Raw genomic sequence first — 18,035 nt, forward strand, 5'->3', positions numbered from 1 at the left:
TTTTTGTTGTAGTTATTAAAAAAAGATGCTACATGTTAACTACTCTCTTTAAAGTATTAGTAGGCTGTCAGCCTAATATCTGCTAAAACTTTATTTTGATGGTACCCCAACAGTCATTCTACTAACCCGAACACCTAACCTTAAACGTTAAACTCTCTAATGAGAGTTAGTTGACATGTAGTTGCAAAGTTGCTTATAGCTAGAAGAATGTCTGAAGTGGGCCATCAAAATAAACTGTAACCTGTTTTGGTTTAATGCTTATTTTATTCAGTCATTGTTTTAGTCAGTCACATGTTTTAAGTGTCTACTTTGTGATCTAGACTGGTTCAAGCTTCAATAATATCTGCATACTGTGTTTTGATTAAAGGTGTGGTAAGCGATATTTGAAAAAAGCTGTTTGAAAGTTGGTCGGACCGACAGAACCAGACACAACAACAAATGTGTAGCCAATCAGCATTAGGGAGCGTATGGCGGTGGAGGAGAGAGAACGAGCAAGAGGGAGATTTGAAGAAAGACTGCAGAAATAGAGATGGCTGATAGACATTACAAAAGAAAAAAAGGTCATAAGAATATCACTGGAAAATGAAGGGTAATGATCAGGGTTTTAGGACCCGTGTAACTATTAGAAAAGCGCTGAAGAGAGCTAACCGGGAAGGCCTGAAAACAGATGCGGAGGTTCCACTCCATACGCGAGTAACACTGGTTTTGAGTGTCATTGTTTGTCTGGAACAACAAACTCTTGTTTGTATTTACTCTTTTGTATGCATGTTCATTTTTTTGTGCTTTCTTGTCGTTTGTTCATCATCTTTGCTTTATTTTTCGTGAAGCATTATTTTGTTGCGCTTATGCTACGATAAATAGACATCCACTCTTGCATTGCGTGTGTAACGGAGGCCAGCTAGTGAGAGTTGTGCAAGCTGATGACTGCAGAGAATGCAGTGTTTACTGTTTAGCGTCCTTGTTAGTGCACCCGCCTCGCCGTGCCCGCGATCGGGGTTCGATACCGACTCGGAGAAGGGTGGTTTGGTTAGGATTGGAGGGTGAGCTTTGAAGGCGGAGCAAGGAAGAGAGGGGTGTGTTTGTTTGGGTTGATTTCAAATATCAACAATGTTCAGCAATGACTTTGAGAAATAACATACTGCACCTTTAAGTCAGAGAAACATATTAAAATAATGTAAAAGGGAAGATACAGATTAATTATTATTTTTACAGTCAGAACAGAACATGAGGTTTAAGAAAGGAAACCTTAACATGTATTTTTTATTACTTCATTTAAAAATGGTTTAGAGACAACTATGTAAAACAGAAACAAAGGCAAATTAGGTTTTTGCTATCGACCCAAAGGTTCACTGACTCGATCCAATTAGATTCCACTTCTTCAGGGCTGATTCTGTTATTTGTTCGATCTCTGCTGATGGAGTATTTAGTCAAAGAGTGAGTGAAATGTGTGAGACCATTCGTGTGTCGTGAGAAACAGAGAAAGAAAGAGAGAGGAAGAAAATAGAAAACTGCAGCACTCCCTTTCTTTACATAGCCATTACCTCAATGAGCAACAAATACTGAGATTTGAGGTGGAAAGAGCAGGGTGGGGCACACCTCGGGAAGAGTGATTATATAGTTAGGCATAAAGTGAGGTGATTAACCTTCATTTTCTTTTCTGAGAGATCCACAAAGTCTCAAAAAGATACTTAATGTAGATAGTATCAAGTTGATACTTCATGACTTTTCCTAATTGGATTATAAAAAAGGTAATATTACTTGACTTTGGGGTCTCAGCTTTATAGAGTACCAGCAGTATTTTTTTTTTATTGTTTTTGAAAGAAATCTCTTATTCTCACCAAGGCTGCATTTAATTGATCAAAAATACAGTAATATTGTCAAACATTATTACTATTTAAAATGGCTGTTTTCTATTTAAATGTATTTTAAATTGTAATTTATTCCTGGGATGGCAAAGCTGAGTTTTCAGCACAATACTCCAGGGTTCAGTGTCACATGATCTTTCAGAAATCATTCTGATATGATGATTTGGTATCTATGTGAAAACAGTTTTGCTGCTTAAAATTATTGTGGAACCCGATACATCAAGGATTCATTGATTACTAGACAGTTCAAAAGAACAGCATTTATATAAAACAGAAAAACTTATTTCATTACGGAATAAAATTATGAATTACTTTCAAGAAAAAATTTTGAATGGTAGAATATGTAGGACTTAGTATTTGTTTGATTGTATTGTTCTACAATGTATTTATGTATTTTTTGCCAGAAGAAATCATTATTATTTTGGATAACAGTCATAATTCCTACAGTGTGATACAAAAACAGGGTTAAAGCTTCAAACATTATGTCCACTAAGCCTTGATTAGTTCACATGAAAACATTAAAATCATTTGAAGGAAAATATGAGAAGTGAATACAAAAGTTCAAAGTCAAAATGGAGATGCTTACACTTTCTCCTGGCATTCCCCTCTGTCCGATCTCACCATCCTCGCCCTGCAGACAAGAGCACAAACACACTTGCCAACAGCGCTGCAGCCCAGTGTAAGTACATAGAAATAAATATAAAAATTAGATATTGGTGTGTCACTTGGACAAACGCACCCTTGGTCCGTCCTCTCCTGGAGAGCCTGGTAGGCCGATGGGACCTATCTCACCCTGAAAGAAAACGAAAGAGATGAAATGACAGAGAGAGAAAAAGAGTAAATGTATTATTACCGTCTCTGCCCGCCTGCCTGTTTTTGGCTCAGTGCATTGTTAGGGCTCATGACCACTATTTATAAGACTGCATCCCTATAAGAAGAGGATATAACATAGCGGGGCCTGTAATTACCCAGGGCAGGATTAGGAGGACAGCACTCAGGCTGGAAATATATGCAGCTCCCTGTGATCTGCGGGCCTCTTTCACTACACCAGCCCAGGCCAAGCAAGCCACACTCTGCTGTGCCTAGCCTTCATTTGCCAGAGGAGCACTAGCACGCCAAACAGCCCCCCTTGCCACTATAATGAGATCAACTTCTCCTGCCACTATGACTGTCAGCACGCTAAACAAAATGTACAGAGGCAGACATGGAACATTTTTATAATGTACAAGTCTTGGTCTTGGTCTTGGCAGGAGCCGCCAAGAAGCTTTTCAAGTGGAGTTAACTAAATACAGTAGAATTCTGTAGGAAAACTGCTGCTGAGGAATAAAAGGAAACCAGGCAAGAATTGTTCCCATAATCATAAAGCGCTGTTTGAGACAAGCTGGAAGTTTGATAATTGAGCATTCAAAGGCATTTTTTCTCACGGGTGGTGGTCAGGCTTGCGTTCTGCCGTCTAGAACGATTCGGTTTCAGTTCAACTATTACATCAATGATGAGAAACTAAGTATGAGGTTTCTTAAGAATAGCTCAGCACTTACTCTGTGTCCCTTATCACCAGGTAAGCCAGGAAGCCCATCAAATCCTCGGTCCCCCTGTTAGACAGCAATGGCAATGAGAATAAAAATAGAGCTGTTAACAACGCATAATGTTTACAGTTTTACTGCACTTATATACCAATATTCTAAATGTTATTTATTTCTGTTCTGATGATTTTCTAAAAACTTGGGGTAGTTTTTAAAAAGACTTAATCACAAATTAAAAAAAAATTTTTTTATTTGTAATCATGAATATTATTTATTATAAACATAATTATACTTAAACTAAAAAGGTATACTTCAAAATATATACTGAATTATACATTTGTTTCATTTTTACCAAGTAGTTTTACTAAGTATCAGATACCTAAAAAAATCTCTATTTTTAATCTCTGATGATAAAATGAATAATTACAGCCATTAAACATTATTATTATTTTTTAGGCCTAAACTGCATATTATCAGTTTTTGTTTATCATTTAGAGAACATGATTAATCGTACCACAACTTTTAATTTTAACTTTAACTATTAATCATCATATAATTCCATTATAATAAATAAATGTTGCATTAATTACATTATAATTGTTGTTTATTATTATTTTAAATGTAACGGGTAGAAATTAACTCATTAATTCAAAATCAATAATTACATGACAGACACACAGTAACAAACTCTCCTTACTGATCGATATAGAAGAAGCAGTTCCGAAACCACAAGTGTGTTAAACTGTGTTAAAGTGGAGTCAGAGATGATTTTACCTTGGCTCCTGATTCTCCAGGAATTCCTCTGGCTCCATCGGCTCCATTTCGGCCCTGTAAAACCAGGTCGCATCATCAGCCTGATGCTATGTGCTACGAGCATGTTAATGTGCTTAACATATGTTTTAAACAACTGCAGAATCGATGCGAGACAGGAGATGAAGTGAATACACCCAAAGACAACCTAAATAAGGTGTGTTGAGTCTACAGCATGTTTGAGTCCCGAGTTATTGTGGCAATTTGACTCATTTATAACGAAACTGAATAAACTGTGTCAAAGGAGAATCTGAGAAACGTTTGGCACTAAAACTGGCAGATGTGGATGCGAATCCAATGGACATCTGTCATTCTGTTAAGCTGAAACAGGTAAATTAAGGTCAAGGCTAATAGACACAGACAGTTTCACGGAAAATCTGGTGCATGGTTGGTGAACGAACAGTGGTCTACTTGCGTAAAGCCTTTCAGCTTCACTTTGCCAGAGTACTTCAGCAGCATTGTAGATGTATTATGTATATGTCACCTTTTTGCCTTTTCAACTCTAATGTCATGTCGTGTGGCAGACCAGAGACTAAATGACAGCATGAGCAGATTTTTCCAATTCTTACCCTCTTGCCTGATTTTCCAGGTGATCCAGTTGGGCCTTGAAGTCCTCTTGGCCCCTTAAAAAAACACACAAAAAAAAAAAACACATAAAATTCTGTAATGAAAGCGTCTACTGATAAATGGCAAGTGAAAAAAAACCCCAACTGTGACATAATTACTTCTAAACCGTTTGCCAAAAGCGTCATTTTTATGTAAAAGTAACACTTAAAGTTCAAAACTTTTTCCTCACCATCAGCTGACTGAGACTCTGTGCTCCAGAGTATAAGCGCATATGTTTTTTACACTAGAAAGTGCTATTTAACTGCGGACAAGTGTTTATCCCCCAACATATTTTGCATTCAATAGCATATAAGCTATACATCGAAAAGGAGCTAATTGTTTTGACAGCGTTAAAGTTTATGGCGGCCACACCTGTGGGATCCAAAGCAGAGCAAATCTCTGACACAACACCCGAATCTCTGTTCATTTATCCGCAACAAATAATGACTACAACTGGATTCCACTGAAGCAATTTGGTTTATTTCTTGTTTAAAAGCAGTATTTTGATGTTTTTAAAAACATAATTTGAGTGGGCTGAAAGCACTCAAATAAGCATGACACATGCTTTCCACAACTACAATATATGCTACAATGTAGCGCATCTTAAATATACCTTTAATTAGCCAAAAACTGAATTTTAATCATATTTTTCAGAAAACACATTCAATAATATTGAAACTAAGTTGATTATCTGATTATGTAATGGGCTTATTGTATAATAACACATTGCCCTCAACTCAAGGTGACAAGTACACTACCGTTCAACAGTTTGGGTTCAGTAAGGTTTATATATTTATTTTGAAAGGGATACTTTTATTCATCAAGGATGAATTAAAATGATCAACAGTGGCCGTAAAGACATTTAAAATGTTACAATATTTCTGTTTTAAATAAATGCTGTTCTTTTGTCAGTCACTGTCCACTGAAATATTAAGCAGCACAACTGTTTTCAACATTGATAATAATAAGAAATGTTTCTTGAGCATCAAAATGATTTCTGAAAGATCATGTGACACTGACGACTGGAGTAGATTTGCCATCACAGGAGTAAATTAGATTTAAAAATGTGTTAAATCAGAAAACAGTTATTTTAAATTGTAATAATACTTCACAATATTACTGTGAGCATAAGAGACTTCTTTCAAAAACTGTTGAAGGGCACTGTAAATATGAAACACTAGAAAAATGATCATGTCTCAGGAATACTCAGACCATCATTCTATACTGTAAATCAGAATTACATGAATGAAAGTAGTTAAAACGGGACTCTAAAGTCTAAAGAGAAAGTCACCTGTGGGCCAGGATCTCCACTTTCCCCTTTAGCACCATTTGCACCAGGACCACCCTGAAACACACATACAGATGAGTTTTACGTCTCACACACCTTTCTAAACACCAATATCATATGCGCGGAGCTGTGTTTGGGTCACACGCTGGACACCCAAACACATTCCTTTGCCATTGCTTTTAAAGGGCATTTGATTTGGAGGCAGCTGTAGAAAAGAATGAGAGAAATTCTATGGGCATTCCTGGAATGATTCATCTCAAGCGAGTGAAATACAGCAACACAAAAATGACAAAAGAAATTTGAGAAAGGAATGTGAAAATAAACAGCAGAGACAGCCTGAAAGCACATCATCACAGAATAACTGTTCATTTTCTGGTCATAAATCACAGCAAGATTAATGTAACATATGTTCCTATCAGTGTTTGTGTGATGATGTCAACTGGAGGAAGTTGGGTTCAAAAGGAAGATACGGGAAAAGAAAAAGAGACATTTATGAATGTAAATCTTGGCATGCATGTGGCTTTTAGATGATGTTTATTTAAGCAGCAGGCGGCTCATCCGTGTTCCTCATCTATAATCAAAATAATAAATAAATAAAATGTATTTAACTTAACAAGCGTCACAATTCCTGAAATTTTTGTTCACAACTTAATTTCATTGTGTGCAAAATATTTTTACAAAGTTTGTAAAATTGTTTAATTAATTAATTTACTGTTACGACTACATGAATAGTATCCGTAAACTATAATCAGATGTACAAAAATCCAGATTAAGACTGTCACAGACACATTAACTGATTAAAAACATTTTATTTTTAATCTAACATCATTCATTCATGCAATTTATTTCATATATGTTTTTTTATATAAATATATATTGCTTTGTATAAGTATCTTTATTTCTTGTTGTATGAATGAATGAATGAATGAACGTTAGGTAAAAAGCTACATTTTGTAAAAATAATAATAATATTACAAAACTTGTGGTACTATTCAGTAATATAATTGAGTAACATTGTTTTATTTTGCTGAAAATGCATAATTTAATTGCATTTAATTGTTTTCCTAAATATTGAGCATTTTTATTGACACTTACCACGGGGCCGGAGCGTCCTGTCAATCCCATTGGACCAGGTGGTCCCCGCATAGTCAACTGCAGGGCCCAAAAAAAAAAAAAAGGATTGCAAAGCTGACATTAACTGCAGTAGAGTACATACGTTGTATTACTGGCAACTGGTACATTTCCATGTCATAGAGTGTTATGAGAGCTATAAACCTGCTTTGGTTTTAACAGTCGCTTTAAACTTGCTCATATACATTCTCTGCACCTACAAACTTGTTTTAGCCAAAATAAATGAGTAATAAAAAAATCATTCAAGGCAACATGAACAAGGGTACACACCCGGGCCTGGGCGAGGATGGCTTGGGCCTGCGCTTCTTGTGCCGTCACCACTGGACCCTTTGAAGATTCTCCACCAGCGCGGAACTGTCAGAGAAACATCCACAAACACAGAAATTGCAAGTTTATTTCAGTACTTTTACTGCATGCTGGAATTTAGAGGAGCCACTGGAGTTGCTAAAACATAAAGTGGCTTCGTCAGTCTTGTCATTATGGGTTTGCATCTGGGCTGCAAAGTGCCAGTTTGTGTAGAGTTACTGTAGACGGCTGGGTGTAGCGCGAGTGCAGTGGGGTTACTGGGTGGGGTTGGGGCTCTTCACAGCTGTAACAATTCATTACCCTCTTGGATGTTTACAATGACAGTCATTTGTCTAATGTTAGAGGAAGAGGCCATTTGCATCTGATCTGAGATAAGTTTGGTGGTTTCTCTTAGATTAAGGGCTGGAAAATCTTGTCCTCAATCAAAATCATTGGAAATGTATGGGTTGGAGAAGCTTACCGGCAACATAAGGATGGTGCCCGAGGGCCCAGGAGCTCCATCTGCGCCTGGCAAACCGGGACGACCAGGAGGACCCTGCGAGAAGAAGAGAGAGAGAAAAGAAGGAGGGAGAGCAGAAGGAAATGAGGCATAAAGCGTGTGGGAAACGAACGTGTAAATGGCTGGACAAAAAAGAAAACTACAGGCATGGAAACAGCATCAGGCCGGTTTCTTTGAAGTTTAAAATACACACAAGCAAATGAAAAATACTGTAGGATCATTTTAAATTAGGTAACCTAAATCTACTCAAAATCCCTAAACAGTTCACATAAACAAAAATCACAAAAGCTTGACTGAAGTGTTTAGAGAAAAAATGCTGTGGCTCTTTCACAAATTGCACCTAAACTGCAGGAGATTTCTGCAGCGTTCCTTACGCCCAAAATCAAAAATAGCTAATGTGCTAAAGCCCGGTCATTATCCTATAAAAATACACTTTATTTCGCTTTATATTTATATGGAGGTTTATGTGTGTTTTGTGTTGTTTATAGTTCCTTTCATTGCGTTGTTTATTTGTGTGTGTGCTTGTAATGAAAGTGACACCCCACAAGGAAAGTGGGGAGGACTATAACGCATGCACACACATTATAGTGGAATGCTGCTAGGGTAGTTTTGTGAAGAGATCTCTTTAGCAGCCATGTCACGCTCCTCTTGTAGACGGCTCACTTTAAATTGTTCCCATATGACGGTATAATTGTGTGAGTGTGTGTGTGCGTATTGTGAAATACGCAATACACCTAGCATACATGTGCTTCCGTATATTAAGGAGAATGTGTTGTGTAAAAGGGTCAGGCCATCAAGGGAAGTGGCCATCGTTGTTAATTATGTATTTTCGTCTACAGAGTTTGGCTTCATTTGAGAAGGAGCTGATGGAGATCAAAGTGAGACTGGGAAATCGCTTTCCCTCACGGACAAAAAATCTCTTTGTGCTGGGAGATGCAGGACAGTGAAGGTGGGAGTACCCTTCCCAGAATGCATTGGAAGGGTTAACTCTGCGGGAGGTGGAGAAGAGGAGGCCAAGCTCCACCACCGTAAAGAGGAAAAAAAGTCCAGCTGTTTGTTTGTATGAAGGACAGCTATTCTCTGTGCAATAATCTACATAAGGCATTTACAATCCTGAAAAATGGTGCGAACAACACCGGACATAAGGATCAACGGGAGAATGAGTATGTGTTAATGTATATGTGAGGTTATAAGGTCTGCAGCTCCTCTGGAAGTGTTATTAGTGTGAAGATTTATAGACAGATCTGGTTTCAACGTGGTCTCCCAGGTCTTTCAAATACACACATCTGCTCGTTCACATAGTTAAGACATGCTGCTTGTCATTAGCTTATTCTCTCAATGCAAACTTTACCATTGTCTTTATGTGGAAGTCAAAAGCTACTAACTTCTCTAATAAAGTGAAAAGGGGCTGTGAAAAGTTCTGCCAGGGCTACTGTTACCTATAACTGGTGTATCTATATCAACGAGGTGTCTTAACGCCACAATAAGCATTATGAGTAACACAGATTAGGCAGGATTTTCTGAGAAACGTCAACTTACTCTCTCACCAGGATCTCCGTGGAGGCCCGGGGAGCCTTGTATACCAGGAGTGCCGGGGAGGCCCTGAAAAAAAGACATGCAAATGTAATGTAACATACACAGAAACACTCACGCCAACTCCATGCTGACATTTTCCATAACGTGTTTTTTCCTATGGAGTTTCTCCATGTGTGAAGAGTGTGGAAAAAATGTGATACTCACGGCGGGCCCTGATGGTCCTGGGGGTCCCTCTACAAGCATCCCCTGAATAGAATCGAAGAAGAGAGAAGAAGAAAAACATGAGTGGGGTAGCATGCTGGGAAGGCCGTAAATATCACAGTTTGAGCAGAGCAGAAATAAAAAAGAAAATCAGTGATGAACGAAGAGGAACCCATAGATGTGGCTCATTAGTTCAACTGAACAGATCTCCTGTTTTCCACTATTAAAGAAAAGTGAATGATGCAACTGCTGTCAGAATCTGATTAATAATACATTGACATTTGAAAGTATTAATGGAAAAATCTTCTTTCCTACTACTACCATCTTACCATTCCCGTACAAATAATAATTGGGTGGGAGGCATGACTACTTTGCCATATTACAAAAGCAGTTCCAATAAATAAAAGTAATAAAATAAAATAAACGATTTTCAGATTTTCTTTCAAAGAAGAATTTCTGAAGGATCATGTGACACTCTCTGAAGACTGAAGTAATGATGCTTAAAATTCAACTTTGCCATTAAAGAAATAAATTATATTTTAAAATATATTCAAACAGAAAGGATCATTTTAAAAAGTAATAATTTTTGACAATATATAAATATATATATATATTTTTTTTACTGTATTCTTGATCAAATAAATGCAGCATTAGTGAGCATTAGAAACTTCTTTCAAAAACATAAAAATCTAACCAACCCTAAAATTGAGCAGTAATGCATTTATATTAATATTTAAATATTTAATTATATTTTGCCTCATATAATATTTTATATACAACGATTAGCAGCCTACCATATCCTGAACTGACACCATATTGAGTGGGGAAAATCTGATGCGTTATTATAGTTGCATTTCATTTGGTACAAAATTGTAAAAGCCTCATGCAGAGAGTTTCCCTACCGGCTCAATGACTGCAGGTTCACCTTTTTGCCCCTTCTCACCACCATAGCCTCCACCAACCTACGACAGAGGCAAAAACAAACTGAAATTTAATGACAGAGGAAGTACTTCTCTTGTAGACCAAACAACTGTAAAACACTACATTAAGCACTACAGCTAATTCCCAAAATGGTCTGCATCACTCTATAAAGCTAAGTGGTGAACATGCTCAGTCACTACCGTGAGGATGTTTAGAAATCAAGTGTGAACTCCATCTTTACCTATAATGTCCACTTATAAGACCCACAGAGAAAGCCATTTGACAATATGTTTACAGTCATTTAACACAAGCATCATCCAATAAATTCGGTCTGTCAGTGTGTGTGTGTTTATTGTTTGTGAACCAGGGTGATATTTCTCTCCAAGAATGAAGCAAAGAGCACAAAGCCACTGTGGTCAGTGTGTGCTTGTGTGCAAGTGTCTGTGTGAACGAGTTCTTGTGTTAAACTGTGAAAATAAGTCTCAAGTTATATCAGATCAACACTGCAATCACACTGCTAACATTTCATTTCCTGTCTCCCACACACCACAAGCAAAACGGCTACAATTGAGAGACTTTCGCATGCTGCTGTGTTAGCAGAAATACTGAAATGTAGTAAATTAAATATCCATTATTTCAAGTATTAGTATTAGGAGCATTAGAAGAACAATTATGAGGTCACAATAACATAAAATAAAAAACAATGCTAGACAATTGCTTGCTACACAATTGACTTGATTCCAGCATAAAAAAGGGAGAAGTCAACTCACATTACTCTCCGTGACCTGCGTTTCAGCAGGTCGGCCCGGTCCGAACTCATCCTCGTAGGTGGATCCAGTGGGTTTGGCACCATTAGTATTGTAGTCATAGAATGAATCGTCATAATTGCTGGGGTCTAACTCTTTTGCATCATATGCGTTAATGTCGTATTCCTTAAAGTCCTGGGTTTCGGCTTCATTAGTGGACTCCACAATTTCCACATTCTCATTGGTGGCAATGGTGGGATCCACTCCAACTTCTTCTATCCCTGTAATGTAGTCGTCAACAATGTCCTCTTTTGGCAAAGGATTCTGCCAAGCCAGGGAGGTCAACGAATAAAGGGAACAGGGAAGACAGTCAATAAACACACCAAATCAAACTAATGAACTCTTTAATGAAGCTCTACAGGTAAAATTGCTCTGGCAAGCATAATTTTAAATGGGATAATTTTGGTTCTGACAAGGGGTGTCCAATCCTGCTCTTGGAGGGACATTTTCCTATAGAGTTTAGCTCCAACTCCAATTAAATTATGTTTTATTAACAAAGTTTGGGAGGAGCACGTTCAGATAATTAACATAATTACATTCAGAGAACATTCAGTAAATCAACAATAAGAGGTATATATATATACAGCAGACTAAACTCTGTTCTTTGACAGTTTATCAGTATCCCTCCACCACCCCTTTTTCCACAATTTTAGTTCTAACTATTCCAACCCGGGGAATACTCTGGGTTCGGGCCACATCCCACCCCCCGGACAGCACGCCAAATATGAATAAAGCTTTACTCCATCTAATTATATGTAAGTGTGAACCCGTGAAACACACATGAACCAATTAATCAAGGTCTTACTGGGCCTCCTAGAAACTTCTATGCAGGTTTATTGAGGCAAGTTAGCGCTGAACTCTGCAGTACAGTGACCCTCCAGGAGCAGGTCTGGACAGTGTGTATTTGGTCTAATGTCGGTTCAATATATAATATAATCTTTATAAAAAATAGACAATGTTCAAACCGAAGACCACAGTATATGGCAACATGACCACATGAAAGACTGCATGCATCCACTAAAAATCACTAAAACACCTGATATTTCTCAGAAAAGCATTATTTGTTGGCAGATGGCATTCATTTTATACGCTCCTGAACAAAATCTTAAGACCGGGGGAAACATTACCAGTGTTCGCATTTCGCGCTGGTGGATCGTTAACAGGTTGTGAGTACTGCTTCAAAATGCCAAAAGAAGAAACCGGAGCAAGAGACAAAAAATATAGAGTAGGCAATTTATTGAAAACTGCATTTAAACCAAAACAGGCTGTTTATTAGCTGATCAAAAGTTTAAGACCATAGCCTTAAAAAGGTCAAATCTGCACAAAAATATGGCTTTCATGCCATTGTTCTTCAGTCAGTCACACTGTCATGATCTCCTGATGGCAAACGTAAAAAGGCTTTCTCTCTTTGAACGTGGCAGGATTGTTGAGCTGCACAAGCAAGGCCTTTTGCAACGCGCCATCGCTGCCGAGGTTGGACGCAGTAAGACAGTCATTTTACATTTCTTAAAAGATCCTGAGAGTTATGGGACAAAGAAGTCAAGTGCTAGACCCAAAAAAATGTCACCTGCACTGAGCCTTGTTCACGGTTGTCCGTGAAGACACATGTCGATCCTCAACCCAAATTAAGGCCCTTACTGATGCTGACTGCAGCCCAATAACCATAAGACGTCATCTGTGAGAGAAGGGCTTAAAGAACAAAAAATGTCTTCAAAGGCCACATCTCCTCACACGCCACAAACTTGCCCATATGGAATTTGTAAGGGAGCACCAAACATGGGACATTGAAAGGTGGAAGAAAGTTTTATTTTCTGATGAGAAAAAAATGTAACCTGGACAGTCCTGATGGCTTCCAACGTTACTGGCAACGTTACGATCCCACCGTAGATGTTTTCTACGCGGCACAGTGGAGGAGGCTCCATCATGATCTGGGGTGCTTTATCCTTCAATGGGAAAATGGAGCTTCAGGTTGTGCAGGGGCGTCAAACGGCGGCTGGCTATGAACATGTTGCAGTGGGCATCCCTCTTGACTGAGGGCCCTTGTCTGTGCGGTAATGACTGAGTCTTTCAACAGGACAACGCTGCAGTTCACAACGCCTGCCTGACGAAGAATTCTTCCAGGAGAATAACGTCGCTCTTTTGGACCATCCTGCGTGTTCCCCTGATCTAAATCCAATTGAGAACATTTGGGGATGGATGGCAAGGGAAGTTTACAAAAACGGACGTCAGTTCCAGACCGTGGATGCCCTTCGTGAAGCAATCTTCACCACATGGAGCAACGTTCCCACCAACCTCCTGGAAACAGTCCCATCAAGCATGCTGAAACGAGTGTTTGAGTGATCAAGAATGGTGGGGCTACTCACTACTGAGTCCTTTTTTGACACTTTTAGTTCTGTTGTGGGTTTATTTTTGGGCTATGGTCTTAAACTTTTGATCAGCTGATGAACAGCATGTTTGAGATTAAATACAGTTTTAAATAAATTGCCTACTCTCTATTTTTTGTCTCTTGCTCCGGTTTCTTCTTTTGGCATTTTGAAGCAGTACTTACAACCTGGTAACGATCCACCAGCGTGAAATGCAAATACTGGTAATGTTTCCCCCGGTTTTAAGATTTCGTTCAGGAGAGTATTTACTTATCTAATGCAATGAGCCTCATTCTTTTGGACCTTCTTTAGAAGTGTCAAAAAGTGTCCAAACACTAGGTGAATCTTGGTGAAACAACATTCAATATTTTTGCCACTGCAGTGAATAGAAAAGAAAACGTCCAATATCTTCCAAATTAAAAAAGAAATCCTTGATAAATGTTTAGGTATTATTGCTAGCATATTTATAAAATTATTTAAAAAAAGATTATATAAAAAAAAATCTGAATCAGTTCGGTTAACTGCAAACCACACTAGCATTGCATGTGATAAGGCTGCACTGGTGCCTCATCTTAATCTGTACATCCTGTGCCTTCCACTAAGAATGAAACCATTTGGACAGTTTTTTTCTACTGGAAAGCTATTTTGGCGTCAAGTCTGACAGTCTTCCTCAACCAGGGGCCTTGATGCATTGAACAAAAGGAATTAACATTTCTCCAGTTAATCCCAGCCTTTGTATTGTACACCAGGCGTGCTTTATGAGGCTGCGTCAGTCAATGTAGGTGTATCATTTGAAGCAGACATTTGGCCATCGCTAAATGCAAGACATACTGTTCTGGTTAAAGCTGGATGTTCCTCATTTAGAATTCATTCGTGTGATATCTTAGAACAGACTGTGACAATCATCAATCTTTGGAAATAACATAAATCAATACTTTCAGTTGAACATAATTATTAAATGAAGGGTTGGATTTGATTGTGTAACCATAAAAATCAGACTAATGTACAACCAGTCAGTTAAGACAAACCAAAATAAATGACCTCAAGTAGAGTTGGCATCTCATTTAGCATCAATATGATATATAACAATTACTTTAATTTATCAGAAAATAAGGTGCAAAATAGTTTACTAAAGTCAGCAAATTCGATTTCATTTATCACCTGTACCAAAATAAATATATTTGAATAGAATCCCTCTTAAAATAGACAATGGAAAATAAAATGTAGGAGCATGCAGATCTTTACCTCATTGGCTGGAATGGAAGGAGCTTCAGTGCCATAGTCCTGCTCAACATAGTAGTCACCCGTGTCAGCAGTGCTGGGCTATGAGTAAACATCACACAAGAAATTCACATCACTCAGTTCATTTGTGAATGTTTATTTATTCTTCTTCTTTTTTTTTCTTTTTTTTTTTAAACGCTTATTCTTAGTTGTTTATATCTGAATTTGAAATAGAAAAATGTTCAACTGCAAGTAAAAGTTGGATTTGCAAGTAAATAATAGCTGGCCTGTAACTTTAAACTTCAACATAATGGACGGTTTAAATCACTTGGTTGAAATCAAACTGTCCACAAAAAAAAAAAAAAAAAAAAAAAAAAATCGCTTTCACCTCAGAGCAACATTTATCATCAGAAATTGATATAGGATATAATGTTTTGTGCTGCCTTTCTAATGTGTCAAGAAAAAACAGCTACATTTATTTTTTCTCTTTGACAGTATTTGTCACGGGTTGTGAGGGAGATATTAAACACACAAAGAAGACGATGATGAAAGTTAACAGGCTTTAAAGGGGTGATGAACTGAGAAATCAAATTTTCCTTGAGCTTTTGACATCTAAGAGGTCATCAAATTATACGAATACCCTGTAAGTTTCAGAACTGAAAACATCCTTGTTAGTCCAATAAAAGCTTTTATTCACACCAGGCTCAGCAAACGACTCGTTTTTCAAAGTGGGGAACTATGACGACAAAGAAGATTAAACACCACCCCCGCAGAAGAAGATCAACGCCTACTTCAACACGGCGGTTTAGCCCCGCCCACCGATTCGCACATTACACCAAACTCATTATAATATGCAAAACTGTTATCCACTCAAAGCAGTGGGCGTTTACTTCCAAGTCTTCAATGCGAGACGCCCATAAAAACCGAGCGTTTTTGAGCTAGGCTCAAAACTAGGGAAGAAAATAGCCTATTACTTATTCATTTGGAAGTTTTTGAATGCAAAAACCAAGCGAACGTCAAGTTGACCTCAGACAACAATATAATACAATTTAAGTTCATGACCCCTTTAAAGATCCAACTGGATAATCCAACGAGATACATCCAAAGCAACTACACATCCGAGACCGATCATGAACACAAAACTGAACTGAACTTAAATAGTGAGAGGATAAATAATGGAGACGTGAACACCTGAACACAATGACACACACCTGAACTTAGTAAAGAATCAAATTAACAACCATGACGACAAACAAGGTGAAAACACAAACCATGTGATGAAAACGTACTCGGTTACTAACGTAACCTCGGTTCTCTCTAGAGAGGGAACGAGTACTGCGTAATAGCTTACGCTAGGGGAAAACCTCTTTTCCACGAGATATTGAAGCCAAAAATTATCCTTAATTTTTTATTAATGTAAAACGCTTTGCAGCAGCAAGCAGACACAGGCGATACAGCTCGCGCGCCTATTGGCTGCTCTTGCAGCAAATGCAGCAGCCTATCGAGAGAGACTCTGCGTGACGTAATGACCAATGGGGGCAACTCGCGCCCATATCGTCACGTCCCGCCAGAAAGGGCGTGGTCTCACTCTATAAATATGCTCGTTAGGCTGGTACAAGCTGGTTTTCATCGCCGAAGCGAACCAGAGCGTATTCCAAGCACGGCAAGATACGCAGTACTCGTTCCCTTTCTAGAGAGAACCGAGGTTACGTTAGTAACCGAGTACGTTCTCTTACGAGAGTATCTCTCGTACTGCGTAATAGCTTACGCTAGGGGAACACAATGCAACACGCCGTGCGTACAGGGATCCAACACCAAAGTCCCAGGGGCCGAAGCCCAGGGCTCATATAGTGCATAATCACCATAAACTCACATAGAGTGGAGGAAGAGAGGCTGGAAGCGTCATTCCTTATAAAATCATATGACAATAAAACGTGCAGCCAGGGTGAAAGCTTTCAGCCTGATCTGGGTGACCATACGTGTGTCAACACTCATGGGGCTGCAGTAAACTCAGCATCTGGGCCGCACAGCGGGGCAGATAGCACTGAATTTTTTGACCGCCAAAAGCTTAGCTTGTAAGGCGGGTACCTCCAGGTTATAGTATTTCATAAATGTAGACGGCGAGGCCCAGCCCGCGGCCGTACAGATATCTTGCAGGGAAACCCCGCTAGACCATGCCCACGAAGAGGCCACGCCTCTCGTGGAGTGCGCTCTGACACCCAAGGGGCACTGCAGGCCCTTTTGCAGTGTAAGCGAGTGCAATGGCATCCACTATCCATCTGGATAGGCTCTGTTTTGAGGCGGCAAGTCCCTTGGAGCGCCCGCCAAACAAAACAAAAAGCTGCTCAGTCTGTCTGAAAACAGACGAGCGCGACACATAAGCTCTTAATGCCCTGACGGGGCAAAGGAGACTCGCGTCCTCCTCCTTATTGAGAACCGGAAGGGTGGACAGGGAAATTACCTGGGCCCTAAACGGTGTATTGAGGGATTTCGGCACATACACGTGCTTAGGTTTGAGAATGACCTTCGAGTCATTAGGCCCAAACTCCATACATGACGCGCTTACTGAAAGCGCCTGCAAGTCCCCTATGCGCTTCACTGAAGCGAGAGGCCGCCACATATACTTTGAGCGTGGATGGGGTCCTGCCCTTATCCAGTAGCTCTTGAAGGAAGGAAAGCACTTCCGAAACCCCGCATTCCACAGGTGAAAAACTCTGGGCTTGACACCATGCTGAGAAAACAGACCATTTCGAGGAGTAGAGCCGCCTGGTAGACGGAGCTCTAGCCTGCGCGATCGTGTTTAACACTCCTTCTGGGAGGCTAGCGGGTACCCGTTGATGGCCCATGCGTGCAGGGACCACAGCTCCGGGCGAGGGTGCTAAATCGAGCCCTCCGCCTGAGAGAGGAGGTCTCTCCTCAATGGTACTGGCCATGGGGCAGTGCTGGTCAGCTGCATCAG

At 39.2% G+C, this 18,035-nt stretch overlaps 1 protein-coding gene across 1 annotated transcript in view; it reads right to left on the reverse strand.

Annotated features, from left to right (window-relative positions):
- Window positions 1-18,035, reverse strand: part of col11a1b (collagen, type XI, alpha 1b) — a 116,529-nt gene that overhangs the window by 49,667 nt on the left and 48,827 nt on the right. Inside the window, exons 7-20 of the mRNA XM_056256992.1 lie at window positions 15,101-15,178; window positions 11,457-11,756; window positions 10,668-10,727; window positions 9,769-9,810; window positions 9,568-9,630; window positions 7,990-8,064; window positions 7,494-7,577; window positions 7,188-7,244; window positions 6,096-6,149; window positions 4,768-4,821; window positions 4,163-4,216; window positions 3,404-3,457; window positions 2,605-2,658; window positions 2,452-2,496 (exon numbers count right to left, since the gene is read on the reverse strand). Of these exons, the coding sequence (XP_056112967.1) occupies window positions 2,452-2,496; window positions 2,605-2,658; window positions 3,404-3,457; window positions 4,163-4,216; window positions 4,768-4,821; window positions 6,096-6,149; window positions 7,188-7,244; window positions 7,494-7,577; window positions 7,990-8,064; window positions 9,568-9,630; window positions 9,769-9,810; window positions 10,668-10,727; window positions 11,457-11,756; window positions 15,101-15,178 (1,074 nt within the window). The remainder of the gene's footprint in view (window positions 1-2,451; window positions 2,497-2,604; window positions 2,659-3,403; window positions 3,458-4,162; window positions 4,217-4,767; window positions 4,822-6,095; window positions 6,150-7,187; window positions 7,245-7,493; window positions 7,578-7,989; window positions 8,065-9,567; window positions 9,631-9,768; window positions 9,811-10,667; window positions 10,728-11,456; window positions 11,757-15,100; window positions 15,179-18,035) is intronic.

This window comes from Rhinichthys klamathensis, unplaced genomic scaffold (genome assembly GCF_029890125.1).
Source record: "Rhinichthys klamathensis goyatoka isolate OS25496 unplaced genomic scaffold, OSU_Roscu_1.1 h1tg000134l_1, whole genome shotgun sequence".
NCBI lineage: Eukaryota > Metazoa > Chordata > Actinopteri > Cypriniformes > Leuciscidae > Rhinichthys > Rhinichthys klamathensis.